General features: G+C 36.0%; 1 protein-coding gene and 1 pseudogene across 5 annotated transcripts in view; one reads left to right on the top strand and one right to left on the bottom strand.

Moving 5' to 3' along the window:
- The window catches only part of ANKFY1 (ankyrin repeat and FYVE domain containing 1), an 82,376-nt gene that overhangs the window by 22,871 nt on the left and 36,050 nt on the right, over positions 1-23,455 (bottom strand). For 4 of the 5 annotated variants that reach the window (XM_025040125.1, XM_006922212.3, XM_015597390.2 and 1 more), the window contains 7 exons: positions 18,090-18,225; positions 13,019-13,142; positions 11,782-11,931; positions 10,121-10,286; positions 4,171-4,375; positions 1,375-1,443; positions 955-1,154 (listed from right to left, as the gene is read on the bottom strand). In XM_025040125.1, the coding sequence (XP_024895893.1) occupies positions 955-1,154; positions 1,375-1,443; positions 4,171-4,375; positions 10,121-10,286; positions 11,782-11,931; positions 13,019-13,142; positions 18,090-18,225 (1,050 nt within the window). Of the gene's footprint in view, positions 1-954; positions 1,155-1,374; positions 1,444-4,170; positions 4,376-10,120; positions 10,287-11,781; positions 11,932-13,018; positions 13,143-17,997; positions 18,226-23,455 lie in introns of those variants that run through there. The other variant, XM_025040126.1, reaches the window with a different exon arrangement.
- Positions 13,679-13,797, top strand: LOC112471459 (annotated as a pseudogene).

Consider the following 23,455-nt stretch of genomic DNA (forward strand, 5'->3'; position numbering starts at 1 on the left):
TCTTGAAAATGAACAAAGTGAACCTGTCTGTGTAAGAAAAACAATTTGTATCAAATGATAAAATTTGATCTTGCAAGTGAAAATCAGAATTTGCAACTATTAAGTTTGACGACTTATCAATACTGACTTTTCTGATGAGATCGGAGGTGATAATAAATGTGATTCTAAAATAACATGAACATTTTAAAGATTTACATAACTCATTGAACCAATATTTTCCAAATGACTAAGGCATGATGTTACAAAATCCTGCATGGAGAAAAGATCCATTCAAAGCACAAGCAGAACATGGATTTTAATATAACAAAATACAAAAAGTTCACTGATATGGTTTCAGATTCCACATTGCAACTAACCTTAAAGAAATTATCACCTGATGAATTCTGCTTGCTGTAGTATCAAAGAAATAGGTCTACAATTTTCTGGAAAGGCTCTTAAAATATGCCTACATTTTCCAGCTACATAACTATGTGAGGGTATGTTTCACTCATATACTTTAACCAAAACATATCTCAAAAGTTGAACACAGATGCAGATATAAGAAACCAGTAATTCTTCCAAAGAAATTCTGTTGTGAAAGTTATTCTTCAAAAAAAAAAATTTATGTTAACATATAATGGTTTGTTATTATTAATACATATTTTCAAAATTTGTTTTAATTTCTAATACAGCAAATATCGGAAATATGGCCCACCAAAACAAAAGCTCTTTGGAATATAATTTTTAATTGAGTAAAAAGAGTTCTGAGTCCAGAAAGTCTGAAACTCACCCCATTGTATTGCAGCTTAAAGGACATAACTCAGAGTCTGGCTATATTTTTTGAAGCATAAGATTAAAAAAAGAACTCAGATTTATAATAGTATGTCACCCAGTTTCTAAATTGTAGGTAAAACACTGACACTATTTCATGGAGCCTCCAGACTTAGCATCAGCTCTTCATGATCTATGCTTTACCTGTTATCGTATCAGGTGCATTGGTGTTGCTGCCACGCTGAATGAGTCTGGCTGCAAAGCTGTTTTCATCAAATGAAGTCCCATTTACCACAGGAAGGTCTTCGAAAGGGTTTACAGACTGGTCTGATGACACAGTGATGTATTGCACTGCAAGCCACAGAGCTGTGCTGCCTTCATGGTCTTTCAGTTCTAAATCTAATCTAAAATAAGAAAGCAATGTGAACAGCAAACATCTCCTTCAGACACTCTATATTGCCAAAAGCCTCAACCTTTCTCTTTGCGCTTCTTGAATGATCATTTTTTAATTTTACATTTACTTATTAAAATTTATAACACTAAAAGAAATTTAAAAGAATTATTTTTCACTCACAATCCCACCCTCACAACTGCTTTTTCATTTCTCCATGTCTCCCTACGTACTGTTTACACTGCAGCAACTGATTGAACACGTATTCATTCCTGGCCATGATGGATAAGTGTAAAGGAGTCCTGCAGGATGAAAAAGAGATGTCAGTCAGGACAGGCCCAATTACTCAGCAAGAGGTGACTAAACTCCTGTGTAGAATCACCATCCACAACAAATCCTACATTTCTACAAAAGTGTCTTTTTATACCCTGGCAAATAGTTCTTTAAAACCATGACCAAGTATCAATGAATGAAAATGTGTTTGCTTCTATGTTACCACTTATTCAGTGGCCAAAAGGACAAGAATCAATAAAAGGAACAGATAAAAAATACTTCCTATTAAATACTGACACTTACTGTGTACATACTCATGTTTTTAAAACAGCAGTTTCTACCATAGGTATACATATTTTTCCCTACCTATCCTCCACAATTCTCAAAATAAATATTTTCCTTCCCATAATTTTCTGTTATTCTCTAACATGTTCAGAGTGGCAACGGGTAGGAACTGGCATTTAACCACTCTTCAATGCTTTTATTTATCTCTCAAGTGTCTTGAAAGTGACAGCCACTGGAGAGCACCAGGCTAGCATGTATCTGAGAGGCACAGACTGCCAGAGTTTACTGCAGTTGGGAAGGGAGTGGTGGTGGTGGTGGGGAGAATGAAAGAATCAACATAAGAAAAAAAAAGGATGCAATATTTTGGGTGATAAAGTAATTACCACATGATATTGAGAGTTCACGAAGATCCATCGTTTTTAAGTATGAGTGCCGACATGGCTGAGATGTCATCAAACTGGACAACAGAGGTCGCTCTGCCTAGAAGATTCCCTGAAACTCCGCCTCCCCCAACTCACAGCCCTACCCAAGCCACATCCAGTTGTGTCCTGGACAAGTCCTGTGCTACCTGTTGAGCATCTCCAAGACCCACACTGATGGTAGCTGACCTCGGTTTCTGGTGTGGCTTCTTGCTGAATCTTAACATGTGGCTCCAGAGGGGCAAAAACTGGGGCTAAACTTGGCCTGCAGCTGAACCCCTCTCAGGACTGTGCCACTGGACACCTGCTTCACAAAGCCATGTCAATAAGACTGGGAGACTTAGGAGCTTTGCTTAGTATATAAAAACAGACACAGAAAAGCTGCCAAAATGAGAAAACAAAGAAGCAGAAACCGTATGAAAGAACAAAACAGAGATCCAGGAAAAATGGAATCAAGCAATCTAACAGATGCAGAGTTCAAAACACTGGTTAAAAAGATGCTCAGTGAACTTAGGAGAAGTGTAGATGAACTTAGTGAGAACTTTAACAAAGAGATAAAAAACATAAAAATGGAAATAGAAATTATAAAAGGGAATGAGTCAGAAATGAAAAATATGTTATCTGAGATAAAGAGTATATTAGAGGGAATCAACAGAGTGGATGAAGAGAATCGAACCACTGATGTAGAGGATGGGGAAGCCAAGGACACTTGATCAGAATGGTAAGAAAAAAGAAGCCAAGATTATAATAATTTAAGGAGCCTATGGGACAAAATTAAATGTAAAAACATTTATGTCATAGGGGTACCTTAAGGAGAACAGGGAGAACAAGAAGTTGAAAATCTATCTGAAGAAATAATGGAAAACTTCCCTAACCTGGTGAAGAAAATAGCCATACACTCCAGGAAGCTCAGAGAGTCCTAAGAAAGAGGAACCCAAAGAGGACCACACCAAGACACATCATACGTAAAATCCCAAAGGTTAAAGACAAAGAGAGAATCTTAAAAGCAGCAAGAGAAAAGAGGTTAGATACCTACATGGCAGCTGATTTCTCAAAAGAAACTTTGCAGGACAGAGGGCTTGGCACAAAATATTCAAAGTGATGAAAATCTAGGATCTACAATCAACAATACTTTATCCAGCGAAGCTATCATTTAGAGTCAAAGGACAGATAATATGCTTCCCAGAGAAAAATAAGCTAAAGGAATTTATCAACACCAAGCCACTATTACAGGAAATGTTGGAGGGATTTCTTTTAGAAGAAAAAACATGTATCAAAAACAGGAATAAAGAATGGTAACAACTACATTCCAATCAACCAGTACCTCAAATGGAAAAGAATTAAGTGCTCCAACCAAAAGACAGAGTGACTGAATGAATAAGAAAACAGATCCTTACATATGCTGCCTACAAGAGACTCACTTCAGATTAAAAGACACACACAGACTAAAAGGAAGGGGACAGAAAAAGATATTGCCCTCATGGACCTAAAGGATATCGCACTAAATGAAGTAAGTCAGATAGAGAGACAAATGCCATTTGATTTCACGTACACGTGAAATCCAAAGAACAAAATAAACAATAGCAACAACAACAGCAGAAACAAACTCATAGATACAGAGAATATTTTAAGGCTACTAGATAGAAGGGAAATTGGGGGGATGATGAAAAAGTGCAAAGAGATTAAATACAAATGGATAGTTACAAAACAGTCATGGAGATATAAAGTGTAGCATAAGGAAAATAGTCAATAATGTTGTAGTCAATAAATATGTAAAGGGAAAGAAGTACTAAATTCAGTGGGGTGATCACTTTGTGAGTTATACAGATCTCTAATCACTATGCTGTACAACTGAAACTAATATTGTATGCCAACTATAACTGAAAAAAAAACCTCACTGAATTGTACAATGTAAATATGAGCAACTAATTGTCTATTATGTTTCAATAAAGCTGGAAAAAAATATTAAGTCCCTGTCTGCCAGTTATGTGCCACTGTAAAATAACATTCTGGGAATGGTATTAAGAGCAGTCTACTTGCTCCCCAACTTACCTGCCCTTGCTGTCCTGCATGTTGGGGTTCGCACCAGCCTGCAGGAGGGCCTCTGCAATCTGTGCCATTGCAGACATCATATCTGCTGAATGTTTCTTTGGACTGTACAATGCTACCAGGTGCAACGGTGTCTCCTGGGCACCTAATGTAGCAGCACTGACACGGGCCCCATTCTTAATGAGGAAAGTGGAAGCGAAGAGATCGCCTTGAAATCAAATAACAGAAGAAATCGTCAAATATGACAATACCCAAATATTCTGGCCAATATTTCCTCAAAAAGTCATCAAGTTAGTAACTGCAGAGAAAGAAGAGGGAAAACTGGTTGTGTCTAAAGCGGAACCTCTTGGGACACCTTTAAGTGGAAACTCATCATTGAGATCACAGAGTTACATACTCAAATTCAAAAGGCTTCATTCAATTTCTGATTACCTGTTATCTGTTCCGCCCCCACACCTCAGCATTGCTTCACTATTTAAATATACCAGGCTTCTATCCTTCAAAGGCCTCTTCTGGACATCAACTCTCAAAAAAGGTTCCAAAGTTTCCCCCCAACACGATTTGCTTCCCTCATTTCCTCATCACAGTCTGTACCTAAGCAACACGTACCTGCAACCTGCTGCACTTGCATACAGGTTCCTATTCAGAGTAAGACCATGTCTGATTCATTTATTATTATTACAAAGAGTCTTTTTATTTTCTCAATCTCATTTCACACAAACAATAGTCTTAGTAAGAAGTTTACAATGGAATATTTGAACAAAGAATCTGTACACATTACTAGTTTCAAAAAAATTCACAGTGAATTAACTGGTTGTAAAAAACAAAATCTCATTCTAAGTCCCTTTCATTGCCTTAACTCTTGGAGCATTACAGGTAGAAGAGTCTAACTAGGACTATTTACAAATACCAAATCGAGACTGAATACTTACACAGAAGTCCAATAATTTCAATAGCTCAAACTACCATGTTTGACCATTTAGTGCTCTGTATGAAGGAAAAAAACTACCTTGACATCTTGACGAAAGGCCAAGAATTAAGTTTACATAAAGATATTAAAGGCATACAATTCTGAAAATACTTTGCCACATACCTACAAAGAAAAGCTGACTCCAGATCGATTCTGTGAATATATGATTAAATTTAGAAGCAAGCAATTTGACAAGTGGCAATTTAATGTTAAAAATACCTGTGGAAAACCAGTTTAAGTAAACTTGTCAACTTAACTTAAAGGATGCTAGAGATTAAGCAATTAAGTTTGCTGTAAGATTACTTCAAGTTCAACCTTCCCTGGATTTAGTTCCATTTATAATTTAAAACATGCAAAAACAATCACTATACACAAAATTAACACTTCTTTAGAAAATAAGGCAAGAATAACAATGCATCATAAGATAACAAACTATTAACAGAGTAATCATCCAGTTATAAAAGCATAATGTATATTTTGAGACATTCCACCTAGCTGGATAAAAGCAATCCTTTCTTTCAGCGAGCAGTCTCCAGGTAGCGTCGACTAAGCTCATAGCTAAGAAGTCTTTCAAATCAAACTCATCCTCCCCTTGACAGTCCACATGCCTAACTTCAGTGAGTATGTCAGAGTACATATCTAAGTCATCCCAAGAGCTTATCTGGAATCCAGAAGTACTTTCTAGACTGCATCTACATTTCACCAAGGTTTCTTGTAAGGGATGAATTTCTTGCAAATTACATCCTTCTTTAGCTAGAAGATCCAAAGAATGAGAACAACCTCCCAGGTTAATTTACTTGTCCTACGATTGTGACTGTACTTCTTAAAGTTGTTAGATGTCTTAGGATGAAAGTCTAGTTGTTAAAGATGCCTTGGAACTTCTTTACTACACTGATCATAAGCAGTGGTGTTTTTTCCATAGTTAGATCTGTTTTTTTCATTACATCAGGACACTTCTATCTATTTCTAATTCTGTTCATATTGTAGATGCACATTTCTTTGAACCACAACTTCCAGATGATGATTTTCTCTTGAAGTCACTTATGTGAAGTTTTCGTTTATATAATATTTCATCTTCAACTATACTTATGCAGTCTGAACATCTAGAATGGGGCTTAGAATTTCAGGAGTGGCAAAGCTCTCAAGTCTGTTATTTATATTTCTATGTTCATTTTCATATGAATATATGGATTTCATTTGGTCTTCAGTGGACATGGAATTTCAAAATCATCTGGTTTTCAACACTTCCCATGTACTCTGTGCTTTCTTCCAAGGGATCATCTTGCTGGAGAATGTAAGCTCTGGCACTAAGGTGGCTAGGCTACCACAGACCTCTCAGATGCTGATCAGTCCATGTCTGATTTACTTTTGCACCCACTGTCTTATACAAAACAGGTACCAGGGAAATGTTTAGGAAGAAAATGGATTGACTGGTTGAAGCTATTAGGTTGCACTTTAACAGACAGGCTCTAATTCCAATCAATTTTAACTTTAAGTAACTTAAGACTTCTCTAACCAATACATTCTAAAATATTTGCATTCTCCATACCCAATTTTTTCTTAGGGGGTGGAGGAAAGCGCAGTCTTTACCAACATCATATGCAAAGGATCAAAGTGTAGATTTCTTTACAAAAAGATTTCAGGAGAGCTCTGAAAGCAACAGGTAACATGCATACCACAGGGCTAGGGTGGGTCAGGCCTTTGCCATCTATATATACACACACACAGAGGAGTTCTCAGTAGAACCCTAATGTGCAGTATGTACCCCACAGAGATTTGGTCTAGGAGAGAATATGTAAAAACAATATATTAGCAACAGAATAAAATATCCTAGAGAAAGCCACTTACATTATAGAAATGGGAAGAAAATTAAGTTATTAGACAAGCCTTAAAATGAAAAGTCCAACATATAAGATACTAGAGAAGAAGTGGAATATGGTTTCATTACCTATAAGCTTGGCATATATTCCAAACTAAAGAGATAAAAAGATAGTAAAGCTAAAACAATACAGATTAGTGAAAAAACTTATAATACACTACATATACAGAAGATAAACTGGGCAATACTGCACACAGAAATAAGGGTACAGGAAGACCTATTAATGGTTGGATTCAGGTGGAAGGTATAATAAAAAAATGTTTATATCTTAAATCCTCTTAAAAGAATTATAGCTTTTAGATTAGATCTAGCTTATTAATAAGAGCTGAAGATTTTTCTTAAATATATATATGAACATACATATATGCATTGCACCCAAAAAGTTATTTAGGAATTACTGTAAATTGAAAATTGATGATGTTTTATATTAAAAGAAAGTCAGCTCATGGTTACACAACCTAGATTAAAAAAGACAACTGACATCAAAAACAAAACAGAACAAAGGGAGGAAACAGAAAAGGTCAGAAGCATCATTTATAAAGTTTCTGTCAAAAAGGAAACTTCTAATACATTTTAGAAAGATTTCTATCAAAAACAGTTAAAATAGAAACTGTTTTACGGTTCTTAAAAGTTTCAGTTACTTCATCACCTCATTCGCCAATACTGTCAGGTATGTGAGGTATTATTATAATGATTTATCCACATAAAAATATTTCTAATAACATGTTAAAAATTTTAAAATCCACATACAATTTTTTTTAATGCAGCTTCCTGACAGAAGTTTTATTGAGGAAACAGCCAGTAACTTTCATTATTTAATACAAACTATATCTCATGCTGCTCCAGTTGGTGGAATCATCTGCATATCTACTACTGATAATTAGAAAGGAGCATCCTATTTAAGAGACCCACAGATTGATGTTGATTATTAAGGAAAATCAGCACAAGAAGAACTAGATTTTTTTAATTCAAGGATTCATCTTCTGGCCCAGATCCAGTTAATCAGAAGAGATGGCATCCCTCTTGCCATATGTATATCACCTGGCTGCCTATTTCATTCCTCATACAAACTGATTGGTATACTTGGTTATTAGAATGATCACTATTTTGTTTATAAATTCTACTAACACATGTCCAGATCAGACTTAAATCTCATATATGAAAAGATCTTCACTCAAATTACAATAAAATTAAACTAAGGTTAACAATTAAATTTAAGTATGTTACTCAATTTAATTATTTGGCAAAGTCAACAGACGGATAGCTCAAGTTAAAGAAAGAAAAGTGAAAAAAAGTCCTACAGGAGTTGTGGCTCTCCAATGCAGGGGCTAGGTAAGAGCAGCGGGTTGACCCTACCCCACTGTAGTCACTGTGCAAGGTGTGCTGCTAACACTGCCTCTCATTCTCCCAAAAACCAGTAAAGAGAAATGATTCCCACTTTACGGATGAGGAAAAGAGCACTCAAGTGGTTAAGTGACTTGTGCAAGGCCACAGAGTAAGTGGATGAGCCAAGATTCAAACCATGGTACATTCGCGCTCCAACACCAGTGCTTTGTCCACCACACCATGCCACACTCTCCAAAACTAGCAACAACCAAGTTTATCATACCAACACTGTAACTTGCAGGCTTGAATGCAACTGATAAATTCAGAGTAGGAGATTAAATCATCTGAAAATAAGCATAAAAAATGCACCACCAATTCTTGGCAATTCTTGTAACTAAGCATCACCAAAATATTTAATAACTCATCAAAGATGTTTTTCCATCACACATAAGACTTTAACTCCCTAAGAGGAAAGAAAACATAATTCTGGATTGCTTTTTTAGTAACAAGTCTATTTATTTCCAAAATAAACATCTCAGACACTAAATGGTATGGGAAAGAATAATTCCCTATGTGGTGGAAACTTTCCCCACTGAACACACACCCAGCACTAAGCAAGCACCCCGATGTTTTTGCACAATGGTTCTTGGGAAAAATGCATCTGTTCTTAACACTGACGTACTCTAAGGATATCCTTCCCAGTGATGAACAAAATTTTCCTCTCCATCAGCCAGCAAGCTTAACACTCTAACACATGGCTTAGAGGGATATTTATATTATTAAAACTTTTGCCCAAAAAGGGCAAAGCCACAGCTGCAACAGAATCATATCTGAAGTAACTACATTCCACCAACTAGGAGCAAACTTGTGAATGGCAAAGTGTAGCAGAGACAATAATGGTGTAATAATGCATAACTGGACGGGTAAATATACGTGATTAAGATGTGCGGAAACCAGTGTACTGTCTTTGACGTCCACATGTAAACAAAAAGTGGCCATGGCTAACTACTTCAATCAAGTCATCTCTCTCTCTCTCTCTACAAAGTTAAGTCTTTGGCATTTTTGAAAGCTTTCAGTCCATAATGAACTCTACCTCTATATAGCTTCCCACTCTGTCAAAAAATGACTACTGTAAAGTAGAGTCAGCAAGGATCTATTTGGGACTTAAGAGTTAATAAGGCCATGGGAAAAACAAAACAAAATAAAACAAAAGATGTACTTTTTTCTCCTCAAAATTTATTAAGATCAAAATGTTTTTATCTTAATTCTATCTCACTACCAATGACTATATACTCAAAAGATAGCTACAAGTTCATATAACTTTTCTAAGACAAAATGAAACTTTACCACTTAGCTGTGACAGATATCTAGTCTGTAAAAGTGACAACTCTAAATCCAAGAATATGTTTAAACTTGTTAGTGGTTTTGACAGTTTTCCTCTCTTAACAGTAATAGATACAAGTAAAATCTTCCTAGCACAATTCCTGGACAAAGTAATACACTGAATAAGCAAACACATCAATAGCTTATAAGTAAAAGGCACTTCTGAAAGTATCATCATTCTAGACATTATGACAAGCCTAACCAACAAGGCAGAGGCAATAGCTCTTTAGTTCCTCCCTGACTCACTGATCACAAATTCTAAATCATGTAGCCTGTGAGTACAGACTCAAGAAGACTTTGAAATTTTGTGGAACAGGGTAAGAGAGTCTTCAAAAATTACTTGGATAAAAGTAAAACTGTCCACAGAGAAAAATATAAAATATACTTCTTCCTACCTCTTTGGATTCCTTTATGTAACAAGCTCCAGCCATTCTTGTCTACCATGTCCACGTCAGCTTTGTGACTAACCAGCGTGGTGGCAATACTCTCTAGCCGTCGAGAAAGAGCTAGGTCTAAAGCAAGATCTCCATTATGATCCAATTCATTCAGCTTCCCAGGGAGCTGCACAGATAAATTTGTAAATTAGCACCCAGCCAGGAGAGAATACAACTGATTTTAATCTCTCCCATCTTGACTTAAATATCATCTCGTATGCAAATGTCAAATTTTAGTACTATAACACTGCTTACTCCCCAAATTCAAATGAATTCACAAATTTCTCTCAGGCCTCCTCAGGGCACATGCCCTTCAGGGAGCATGGAATTAATAGGGCTCACAAAGCAGACACAAACACCATGGAAGACAATATAAGGACCAAGAGGGAAATGCAGACAGTGCTATAGGAACAAAAGTGCCAGTTCAGAGAGCCTGATGGAAAATAGCTAATGTCTGTATAAAAGACTGTGGCTTAACTATTCAATTCCTCCTAGCAGTTTAATGTCTATCCCCGCCCACCCCCCGCCCCTGCTAAGCTGTGAGAAATTACCTTTCCGACTTCCCAGCTGGTAAGTTCATATGTTTATCCTGTTCCAGGCTTAGACAGTGTATTTTTTTTAGCATCTCTCTGCACAAAGCACTACATTACACACCACACACACACACACACACTCTGGACACCCAGGATAAACATACTACACTCCCATCTGTCAAAAGCTACTGGATTTCTTCTAAGACAGTGTGGTAGGCAGAATAACAGCCTCCTAAAGATGTTTGTGTCCTAATCTCCCAGAACCTGTGACTACATCACCTTACACTATGGAAAGGCACTTTGCAGATAAGATTAAGGTTAAGGACCCTGAGGTGGAAAAAATAATTCTGGATTATCCAAGAGAACTCAATTTATCTAATCACATGAGTCCTTAAAAGTGAAAAGGGGAAGCAGATTAGCAGGTCAGAGAGATGTGACATGAGAAGAACTTCATCCTCTATTATTGGCTTTTTTTAGATAAGAAGGGGGCCATGAGATAAGGAATGTCATAGCCTCTAGAATCTATGACATTTCCTCTGAGAACAGCTTCTAGAGGCTATGACATTCAGCTTACAGCCAGCAAGAAAATCGGGACATTGGTACTATAACCATGAGGAACTGATTTCTGCCAACAACCCAAAGGAGCAGGATATGGATTTTCCCCTAGAGCGTCCAGAAAGGAACATAGTCTTGATTTTAGAAAGGTGATGCTTGTATGGGATTTCCAACCTATAAAACTGTGAGATAATAAATTTGAGTTGTTTTAAGCCAATAGGTTTGTGGTAATTTCTTACAGGAGCAAAAGAAAACTAAAACAGATTTTGGTACCTAGAAGTTAGGTTCAGCTGTGATAACTACCTAAAAATGTGGGAGTGGCTCAGAAATTAGGCAATGGGCAGAAGCTAGAAGAATTTTTGAGGAGCATGATAAGACAAAGCTCAGATTGCTTTGAACAGACTAATAGTAGAGATATTACATTAAAGACTGTGTCAGTGATGGCTCAGAAGGAAGTGAGGAGCATTACAGAGAAAAACAAATGAAGTATAGTTTGGGGAAAAGGCATGAAAATGAAAAACACAGCTACAGTACCTGTGAATCCATTTCAATTAGATAAAGGAAGACCACATCTTCTCTCTCCACTTTGATAGCTTTATGCAATGGGTACTCAGTCTTAGATTTGATCATTTTGTATAACAACTGAGCACTCATGCTGCTGAAGTCCTCCTTTCGTAGGTCATCCTAAAGATTAAAAAGATAGTGAAAAGCAGAACAGATTCAACATATCAACAGTAACAACTGACATTTACTAAGAAGCCCTTAGAAGGTGCCTAGCCCTACTTTAAAGGACTTAACTTTTCCCAACTGATTTAATCCTTGCAAAAACCCTAAGATAGGTACTATTATCATTCCCATCTTACAGATGAAGAAAGTAAAGCACAAAGAGCTAAATAACTTGCCCAAGTTCACACTGTGATAAATGGCCAAGCCATGATTTAGAGCCTAGAGGTCCCAAGACGCTACTCTTTACCAAAGCATTACTGTGCCTCTTGATGAGACGGTAAAGCACAAGCAACACTGACATCCAACAAGGACACAGCCACCAAAGGCCCTCCACAAGATAATAGATGGCAATTACAGAATCAATCAGAACTTCCAAAAACAATTCACTCCACTTAGTCACAGTTGGTCTCTAATATTGCAGATCTCTAAATTTTTACCCATTTTAGCAGAAAGGTTACTATTTGTTTTAATACTTTAAAATCCAATTCTTTAAGACACTTTTGCTTACAATGTTGAAAGTCAAACAATTCACAGAAACCAGATTATAAAACAGAGCAATAGCTATGATTTTTTTTAACAATGCAAAACAAACATAACAAAGAAATGCAAGACCGTTCTTTATGATGAAAGCTACCTAAGAAGGGCAAATCTAAATTTAACAATGTTCTCCACACAATGGAGAAAGTAAGGGGAAAAAACTCTGAAATGGTGCTGCCGAGCACCGCAGGCCTGCTAGCCCCATGGCAGCACCTGCTCCTGTGGCTCACAGCCACTTCTGCAGATGGCAGGTAAAGGCAGGTGCACCTTCACTGCCAGACTTTCTTGACCTTAGCTGTCTTCCGCCCTCTACTCTGAAATCAGAACTGTGAGATTTTAAGAGCCAAAAAGAATCTCACATCAAAAAATGCAACCACTCAGCCTTCAGTTTTGTAATAAGAGGAAACTAGGCGCCAGACAGATACCTTTCCATGGAACCAGGTCCCAAGCCTAGGACTTCTGACTTCCAGTGAGGGTACTTTGTCCACACCCTCAATCTTTCACTCACCCAATGACTTGCAATAATTTCTGCACAGTAGTTCATCAGGGTGCTGGCATTCAGTTCCTCTGCAGTCTGATAGAAGCGAATACAGTTCCTGACATTCACCAAAGACATAACACTCTTCTCACATCTAAAAGAGAATATTAATAGTGAACAGTATTATTAAGACAAATACATTCACAAATGAACAAACCAAAGCAATGATCTGCATACTGATGGCTCTGTGCAGTAACACTAAAGTATAAGGTTAAACAAATTAGTTATGAATAAATTATAGCTACCATATTTTAAAAGTATTAGCATTTCATTACGATATTATATTGTTCACTCTGGTCAGACTCAAAATAACCTGTAAATAAACATGTTAAGCATAACCCCCGACTGCCTTAAAAGTAATCACATGAAACTCATGGATCATATATACAGGTAACTGTAAAATCAGACAATGGGTCAAATTTAGTCCCTTGATATTTAATTATATGGGACACATTTGCAGTTCTCACCAACACAACTCTATTGTGCAACAAGTGTGGCTTAGAAATAGCTTCAAATATGAAGCTCTATGCCTCAATAAATTAACGCCTCCTTAAAAGTCCTCCCTAAAGGTGAATTGTTTGGTATGTGAATTATAACTCAATAAAGCTGGTTTTAAAAAGCCCACTTAATGTCTACGGCTATGCTACCCTGAACAAGCCCAATCCCATCTGATCTTGGAAGCTAAGCGGGGTTGGGCCTGGTTAGTACTTGGATGGGAGACCACCTAAGAAGACCAGATGCTGTAGGTGTAAAAAATTTAAAAATAAGGAATTGTAAGCTGACAAGGTCTTTGCAATCTGTGAGGTCAACCAAGGGTTGCCTTGCCTAAAAAATAAATAAATAAAATAAAAAATAAAAAGCCCACTTAAAAAAATCTATCATGTATAGAAACAATTAAGCTAAGAGTCAAACCACAGTACACCAAGACTGAAAAACTGGCTACAATGGATGTCTCATTAAGCCTGGTAACAACAACAAGACTCACAATCACTAATAAAAGAATACCAACTCTGTCAGGGTAGAAAGGGCTGCACACAGACAAGCTCAGGGTAGAAAGGATTGCACACAGACAAGCAGGCACACGCCCTAGTCCAGAAGACCCAGCATTGGGAAGATCCAGGCTTCCACTACACCAGAATTCCTGGGAATCTTAGTGAGCCTCCACAGAACCAGCCCGGGGGGAAGGAGGCCAGTAGTATGGTCCTTCCATCTCTCTTGCCTGTACATCTCCCTACAAATCAGATTCGCCTCCAAGGGTAGCACAGCAGCCTAATATAGTATCAGGGATATTCCCTGATACCTCACCATTGCCTCCTCTGTCCCACAGCCCCCACAAAAACCATTTTCTGTTCACAAGGACAGAATGTAGTAATGAGAGAAAAAGGAACTGTGAGCTGAGAAAGACTGCGTTGAGATACACTGAATTTTAGAGGCCAAAACACATTAGCTCTCTGTGTACCGCTAGCACCTCCTCTACACAATAAGGATACTCTATTTCAGAGGTTTAGAGATCTCTGTGTATTTTTCAAGATAAAGGAAAACTTTGCACAGTAAAAGGTACATAATAGGTATGCTTGTAATTCTGAGGTCCTCAAGGAAGTTACATAATTTAATAACTAATATGAATGGGTTTCAGTACTATTACAATGAATAACTGATTGGCTAGCAGATAATTTCCAATTTTAACAAGTGAGATTTAGTTAACAAGTGGAGAAAGACCATGAGCATGGGGAAGAAAGAAGGAAAGTCATGTGAAAGACCTGGGAAGAATGATGAACAAACTTTCAAACTCCTACAGATGAGACGTTAAGCTAGGAGCAAGAATATTCTTGGAGTCATTTCTCCATCTAGCGGTAAATGCAGACATTTATTTTATTCCAAGACCTACATTTAAGTCCTTTGTTTTTAAGAAACAGTGACTTAGTATAAAGAAGCATCTCTCCCAGGGCACTTTTAAATCAAATTATTACAATATCTAAGTAAGTACTAAAACAAAGAGTAATAATGTTATAATTTTGAGCCTCCACTGTCTGTACCACTAGTTTTCCCAAAATCGCACCATACTATAGCCATGTCTGAGGAAGTCATTCTGACCTCGGCTAGGAAATCAGAACATTCCAGGAAAAAAGTCCTCTTTTCATATATATGAAACTTTTACCACTTTTACAATGACAACCATCTGTGGTCTTGCCATCCTAGTGTCCTAACACATGGTACAATCTCAGGGAGTACTGACTCATCTTTGCAAAGCACTTTACAAAGCACTTTTACAGATAACGCTGAGAGTCTGAAAATTCCATTCTCTTTTCTACAGCCAAATGACACTAAACCAAGATAGTCTCAGCTATGCTTCATGAAAACAGATATTTTGTGACAACTGGCAGACACTTCCTTTTCACTTAACTCTGGGATCCCCAGAGTACCATTCACTAGTTGCACAGGATATAAATAGTAACACAACTGAAGAACATATAATCTTATTTAAAATTCATGATTCTTCTACATATGATGCCTACAAGAGACTCACTTCAGATTAAAAGACACACACAGACTAAAAGGAAGGGGATGGAAAAAGATATTATTGCCTTGATGGACCTAGAGGGTACTGCGCTAAATGAAATGGGTCAGAGAAAGACAAATATCGCATGATTTCACATACATGTGGAATCTAAAGAACGAAATCAACAACAAAAGTGGAAATAAACGCATAGAGACAGAGAATATTTAGAGGGATACTAGGTGGGAGGGGAGTTGTGGGGGACAGCGAAAAAAGGCAAAGGGATTAAGAGGTACAAATGGATAGTTGCAGAATAGACATGGAGATATAGAGTGCAGCATGGGGAAGATGGTTAATAACATTGGAATAAATATGCAGTGCGGTAAAGGGGTATTAGATTTAGTGGAGTGATCACTTTGCGAGTTATATGGATCTCTGATCAATATGCTATATAACTGAAACTGGTATATTATTGTATGTCAACTATAATTTTTTTAAAAACTCACTGAATTATACAATGTAAATACAAGCAACTAGTTGTCTATTATATTTCAATAAAATTCATGATTCTCAGTTCATATTTTCTCTTTAAAAAGTAGCAAGATAGACTAACTTTCCTCTGAAGGGATTTTGTTAATACATGTTTTTAATTTTAGAGTACAAAAAGGATACAGACACACAAAAACAGTAAATATGAATTTTAAAGTACAAAATCAAGCATATATTAAAGTGTCCCACAAACTCTTAATTTTAGTATCAATCCCATGTGTATGAATAAGACAGAAAAACAGTGAAAAGATAAATAACAAAAGGCTACAGTGGTTGAATTACAAAAGGCTTAGTTTTTTTCTTTATATCATTCTATATTTTCCAAATACCATACGTTGAACATGTATTTAAGAAAAAATAATCAAGAAAATTATTTCAACTATCAATTTTTAGCATATTATTTTTTTGAAAGAGTATATTCCTGATAATACTTACCAAAAAACTTCATCAAATTGGTGATAGCATTCCCAAACCACTGAGATCCTTACGTTACAAAAAATGATCAACACCCACTTCATACTTAAATGCACCCATGTGTATCTGAGCCCTTTCGCTTACTATCTCAAATGTGTAATTTCTCCCGCAGACAGCAGTGGGCACTCTGCAACCTTTTAAAAACTAACATGTGAATCCACTCCTGGGTCTCTTCCATCCCAGCTCTTAACAAAATCCCTAACAGGTAACAACTTAATGTCCACATCCAACAATACAAAACTGAGCCTGGTAATGTTAATAGTTACAAAGCCTAATTGGTCAATAACAACAAACATTTTAATTAATGAATCCATTACACAGATTACAATTATCTAAACTACTCCAACCCCAGGGCATTTTTATCAAAGTCTGACAAGGTCAATGAGAGAAAGCTCAGGAAATCTTGGGGGGTGGGCTATAAATCACATTCAATCTAATTAAAATTGTTTTCATTTCACTCTCAGATGGTTCAAAAACTCACCCAAACAACGAGATAATTACAATGCCTCAATGGTAAAGCTAGCTTTACTAACCTTAGAACTGTTTCAGTTTTTTCTTAGTTATTGGATTTAGGTATTAAAATGCACTTAAGCCCACATCAATCATAGAAAGTCAGGAGTAACCAGTGTACGGATTCATATGGGCATAACGGGTCATCTCAAGGGAAACATCAGCCCCACAGTGAAAACAGAACAAGCAGCTCTAGGTAGCAAGGTTTCCCTTGGCTCTCTGAGGGCAACACAAAAACAGGTAGAATGCCTCTTGATGGTTGAAACTATCCCTTCACCCATCCAGGAGAAAATCCCTTTCTTCACACAGCCACGATACAAAAGATCATCAAATGATATAGATATAAAAAGACACTCCATCGACCAAGCTAACTACCAAGGGCCACATCTACAACAGAAACTAAAGGGCGTTTTGCCCGATATCATTTGTTTTCTGTTGTTCAAAAAGGTCAACTTGGGAGAGCAACAGAGAAAATGCAATATAAAAAAAACACAGCAGGCTCTTTCCTTGAAAACCTAAAAAGCAGTAACACATGAAGATCACAGTTTTAGTATATGTGCTGCCGAGGCGACCACAGAAGACCTCAGAAACACTGGTTATGACACTTAACTGAGCCATACTGTCATGTATTAATTTAGGAATACAAGGACTTCAAGTAGATCAGAAAGTCTCTTTCATAAAATGTCAAAGGAAATGGTACAGGAGGGAAAGTTGAGGGCTTGGACACTGGATTATATTATTTCATATTCCATTTATCAATTCACAGAATTATATAATCTTAGGTAATAAAGCAGTAAAAGAAAAGAGAATATGTAAAAGCTTTAGCAAAATTTAGCTTTACAAGATAACACAATGCCAGGGAGATTAAAGTCTCTCTCCACTATAGCCTTTAAAAGAACACCTTGCAAAAGTTATTTACATTATCGGAAGAAGCTGTTTTCCCAGAGCTTGGCATAATTAAAACTCAGCCACCACCATCTGAGGTGCTTGAATATATCTGCTGTGACTTGCCTCTCCCTAAGGAGCTGTAGCTGAAATCGATTAGCTAGTTTCATCAATTCAGTCAGGAACACATCATCTTCTTTGAACTCCAACTCATCTGTATAGATCCAGCGAAGCATTGTCATTGTCACCTCAGGGTTAGCATCTGGTTAAAGAAAGAAGGTAGATAAACTGAAAACAAAGTCCCAATGACACACTTAAGCTTTCTTGAGGACCCCTAATATTTGAAGCTTATTAATGAGTTCTGGTACACCCAAATCAAAAAAATATCGCACAACTGTTAAAAATGGTGATTAAGCATTCTAGGTAGCATCAGACTCCAGAAAAGTGTTAAAAGTTTTGCAAGGGGTAGACAGCGAGGAAAATGAACCTACTAAAGATGTAAATCAAATAAAATAGGGGAAAATATTTTAAACACATGACAAAGAGTTTACATTCTAATAAAAGACCTTACAAAAAATGAAAAGATGGGCAAACAATGGAAAAAAAATGGCAATGGATATAAACAGGAAATTCACAAAGATAAATAAAAATGGCCAATAAACCTTACCAATAACTAAACACAAATTTAAACACTAGAATAATGTTTTTGTCTCTCAAATCAGCAAAGATTCTTAAAAGTACATAACCTTTTACGCAGCAATTATATGTGCAGATTATTATCCTAAGAAAATAACTGAGCAAATATAGAGAAATATATGTACTAACATAGTCAACACGCTATTATTTTTAGTAACTAAAAACTGGAACAAAAATCTTAAAAGTGTCCAACGATGGAGAACAAATTAAATTACAATATACACACTGGAAATTTTTGCATCAATTAAAATTATTTAGAACTACATTCAGCATAAAGATATTCACTATATAATAAAAAAAAGCAGGCTAAAAATACATGTATTATGCAATCTCTTTTTCTGTTAGGTATATTTGTGTGTGTACATATGTGCGTGAGTGTATATACATACATTCATACCACACACACACATACAGTTTTGTGTCTGTCTCTAATCTGACCTCGGGGGAGTAGGCAATAGATAAACTGCCCACCTGTCTATCTACTGAGATTAGAAGGATATACACCGCACTAAAATATCAACCCTGATGGAATTCACAACTAATTTTTCATTTAGCTTATTTTTCCCCTGATTTTTACTTAATGAACATGTATAATTTTTTAAGTTAAAGACTCTACAACAACTTGGGATGAAAATCGTAGTATAAAATATCTAAACTTTGATTTCAATGAAGAGTCAATTCTTGATTAACCAGAATAAGGACAGTGATGGTTAGAGGATCACATAAAATCATGATCTACACCAGAGATTCTCAAAGTGCGGTCCTGGGCTAGGAGAATCAGTATCATCTGGGAACTTATTAGAAATTCTTATTCTCAGGCCCATGCCAGATCTACTATATCGGAAACTCCGGGGTTGGGCCCCTGCATTTGTGTTCTAATAAATCCTCAACATGATATTGATACTTATTAAGGATTAAGAAGCTACTCAATGCTTGATTATCTAAGAAAGATGCAACATGGACCAGTAACATCTTATTAACTCAGTAATTAGGCAACAACTAATTAGCTTCTATTAACCCCTTCCCTTCCAACAATAGTGGGGAGGAAAGAGTTGAAGGAAGTTAATGTCAAGTGAGTGTCCCCGATTTACTCGCAACCACATTGATTTACTATTATCCTCTAAAATAGCCAGATAGTAAAAGAAAGAAAAAAGCATAATGAAAAATAAAAAAACAGTGAAAGTAAACCAAGATGCTAATAGTGATCATGTTAGGGTTTATTTTTTCTCTTCTCTCTTTCCTGGTAATGGAGTAATTGCACTTTTTAAATGTTTTAAGAGAGAGAAAATAGTTTAAAATCAGATGAGAATCTATTTATTTAAACAATCAACTTGAAGAAGTACTTCAGCTAAAACTAAGGTACATAGAGTAGATCTTGGAAATAAAATGAATTTCTGAGCTAACTTTGTAAATTGGGTTTAATATCTCAGTGGTCTTTTAATGAAAAGAAAAATATATGTAAGTCATGTGATTTGTCCAGTGTCACCCCAAATGCCAAAACTATATATAGTACTCCTCTTATACAGCCTTATCTTGGAAAAATAGCTTATTTCTAATGATGAGAGCACCCACAACACCACTACCTTCAAACACTTTCTCTGTAATAGTTTCTTTCATTCTGTTTTAAAATTTGGCTGATTTCCTTTAATAACTCTCCCTCAATTGTCCAAATCAATAAACTTAACCTGTACAACTGATATACCAAAACCTAAATAATTTTCTTCAAAACTACCACCAGCAGGGATTTCCTGGAGGTCTGCAAAATTTCAAATAAAGTTTAAGTGATATCCAAGCTTTCCAACTCCTGCCTTGACTCTCTCCTTAATCTCCAAAATATACTGAGAATAATCCATTTTGAGACTCATATTAATCAGCCAGTGGTATAAGGCTGCAGAGAACACTGAATCAGATGGAGGGTATGTGCTTCCAACTGTGAACTTTTAGGCAAATCATAAAGTCTATCTGCTTCCAATCTACTTAAGCAAGTGGTTGTAAAAATCAGATAAAAAAAAAAGTCAGGTAACTCCATAAACCGGGAGTTACCTTTAAAAGGAGTTAGACGCTAAGAAGTGAAACCAGGTGACCTCTATGATCTGCATGGTGTATGTGCTACTTAGAGGCAGTGTGCCCCTCAGAAGGTCCAGCACACAAGCTGGTAAAAATCTGCAATTGTGAGGGTGAAAAGAAAAATAACACCCAAACTTCTGACTTCACTGTAGTCCAAGATACATATAGTCACATTTTTGGGAATTTGAGATTTTCTATGTGGCCTAATATTTTATTATTTTTTTATTTTAAATAAATATTTTATAAGACATTTGAAAAGAATGTCTTATAAAATATTTATTTAAAATAAAATAACCACTAAATGAAACATACTAAGGAAATTAATTTTGTTACATAAATATTCTATTTAATTTGTCAAAAGCTGAGAAAGGTGTTTTGAATCTCCTGCTATGACTCATTTAATTAAATTGTCTGAGTTTCCAACTGTTTTTCTTCGTCTACTTTATAGTTTTTGATTCATAAAATTAAAAAAATCACGATAGGCTGCATCTTTAATCGGTAAAAAAATCCTCTTTAATCAGTTCAAGGACACAATCTTAAATATAACTTCTTATAAATAAAAATAACCACCCCCTCAAACCATACTTCTAAATAATCCACGTCAAAAAGGAATATTAGGATAGAGGTTCTAATTCTATTATAGCAGTGTAACAACCCCCTTCTATTTCAACCAACCATAGCTAAAAACACTAGACAGAGTACAAAAAAACAACTATCTGAGGATTCTAAAATGTAAACAAAAGCCCCTGAATTGTATGGGTGGGCAAAACTTGAAGAAGCAACCACACTGCATGAGTTTCCAGACTTTTTTTTCCGCTCTATGGCTTTGCCCTGAGAGTAGAGGAGCAACACTGCTGTGGTGACCTTGGGGATGCCTAAAACTCCAATAAAATTCCAGCTTTCTGGCCAGATGGACTAGGAAAAGGAGCCAGAGAAGGTGATCTCCTAATTCTGTGTATGAACCCACAGAGGTCTCTGGCTTACTTCTAGCTGCTCATGCATGAATTAGTCCCAACCTAGCTTTAAAAATTGAAGTGATATCTGAACCACTACCCACAGAAAGTGAAATAGAACTTGCAGTCTGAGCCTAAGGACTTCAACGTTTTCCAGAGGATTATACAGGACTCAGAATCTATATAACACAATCACAATGTCCAGGATACAATCCAAAATCATTTGATAATAGTAAAAAAGAAAAAAAAAGAAAAATGACCATTTCTCAAGGGAAAAAAAAATCGACATATTCTAACCCCAAGATGACCTAGATATAGGTTTAATGATGCTCCAGAAGATAAAGAAAAACACACTTCAAATTAAAAGGTATGACTTTTCGGCATATAAGCTATAAAAACAAATGAAAATTATAGAAATAAAAACTACAATATACATTATAAAAACTCACACCATGGGCTAAACAGCAGAATGAAAATGGCAGAAGAAAAAGTCAGTAAACTTGAAAGACAGATCAATAGAAATTATCCTATCTAAAGAACAGACAGTTTAAAAAGACTGGGAGAAAAAAAGAACCTCAAGGAAACTTGTGGGATAGTAACAAAAGGTTTAGTAAAAGCGTCAATGGAGTCTCAGAAAGAGAGAAGAAAAAGATCAAGGAAGAAAAATATTTGAAGAAATGATGGTCAAGAACTGTCCAAATGTGGTGACAGAGATTAGTTTTTAGATTCAAGATCAAGGAACTCCAGCGAAAAACTAAATCATATCTAGACACATCATAATAAAACTGCTGCAAACTAAACACAAAGAACATATCTTGATTACCTCACATCCACTAGAACACCCATTGTCAAAAAAAATCCAACCCAGGAAATAGCAAGTGTTGGTAAGGATGTGGACAAACTGGAACTCTGTGCACTGCCAGTGGAAACATAAAATGGTGCAGTCCCTATGAAAAATAGTATGGCAGTTCTTCAAAAAATTAAAAATAGAATTATTATATGATCCATCAATTCCACTTCTGGGTATACATCCAAAAAAATTGAAAGGAGATCTTAAAGAGATATGTATACAACCATATTCATAGCATTACTCACAATAGCCAAGATGTGGAAGCAATGCAAATGTTCATCAGTGGATGAATAGATAAAAATATGGTATATAGATGCAAAGGAATATTATTCAATCTTAAAAAGGAAGAAAATTCTGACATATACTACAACATAGATGAACCTTAAGGACATTATGTTAAATGAGATAAGTCACAAAAAGACAAAGACTGTATGATTCCATTTATATGAGGTAATAAAAGTTGTCAAACTCATAGAAACAGAAAGTAGATTGTTAGCTACCAGGGACCACAGACAGGGAGAAATGGGAGTTGTTTATGGGTACAGAGTTTCAGTTTTGCAAAATAAAAAAGTTCTGGAGATTGGATGCACAACAATGTGAATATACTTAACACTACTGAACTGAGCACTTAAAAATGTTTAAGATGGTAAGTTTTATGTTATATGTTATTTTACCACAATTAAAAAATAAAATAAAGAAAAGAAAAGGTCTTGAAAGCAACTAGAGCAAAATGACCATTACATATAGGGAAAAGATTCCAGTGACTGCAGATTTCTTATCAAAAACTAGAGGCCAGAACACAGTGGAAAAACATCTTTAAAGTGCTTTAAAAAAAAAAAGAACTGTCAACTCAGGTTTCTACATCCAGGGAAAATATCCTTTAGAAATGAAGACAAAATAAAGACATATTCAGATGAAGGAAGAGA

The sequence above is a fragment of the Pteropus alecto genome, unplaced genomic scaffold (assembly GCF_000325575.1).
Source record: "Pteropus alecto unplaced genomic scaffold, ASM32557v1 scaffold398, whole genome shotgun sequence".
Classification (NCBI taxonomy): Eukaryota; Metazoa; Chordata; class Mammalia; order Chiroptera; family Pteropodidae; genus Pteropus; species Pteropus alecto.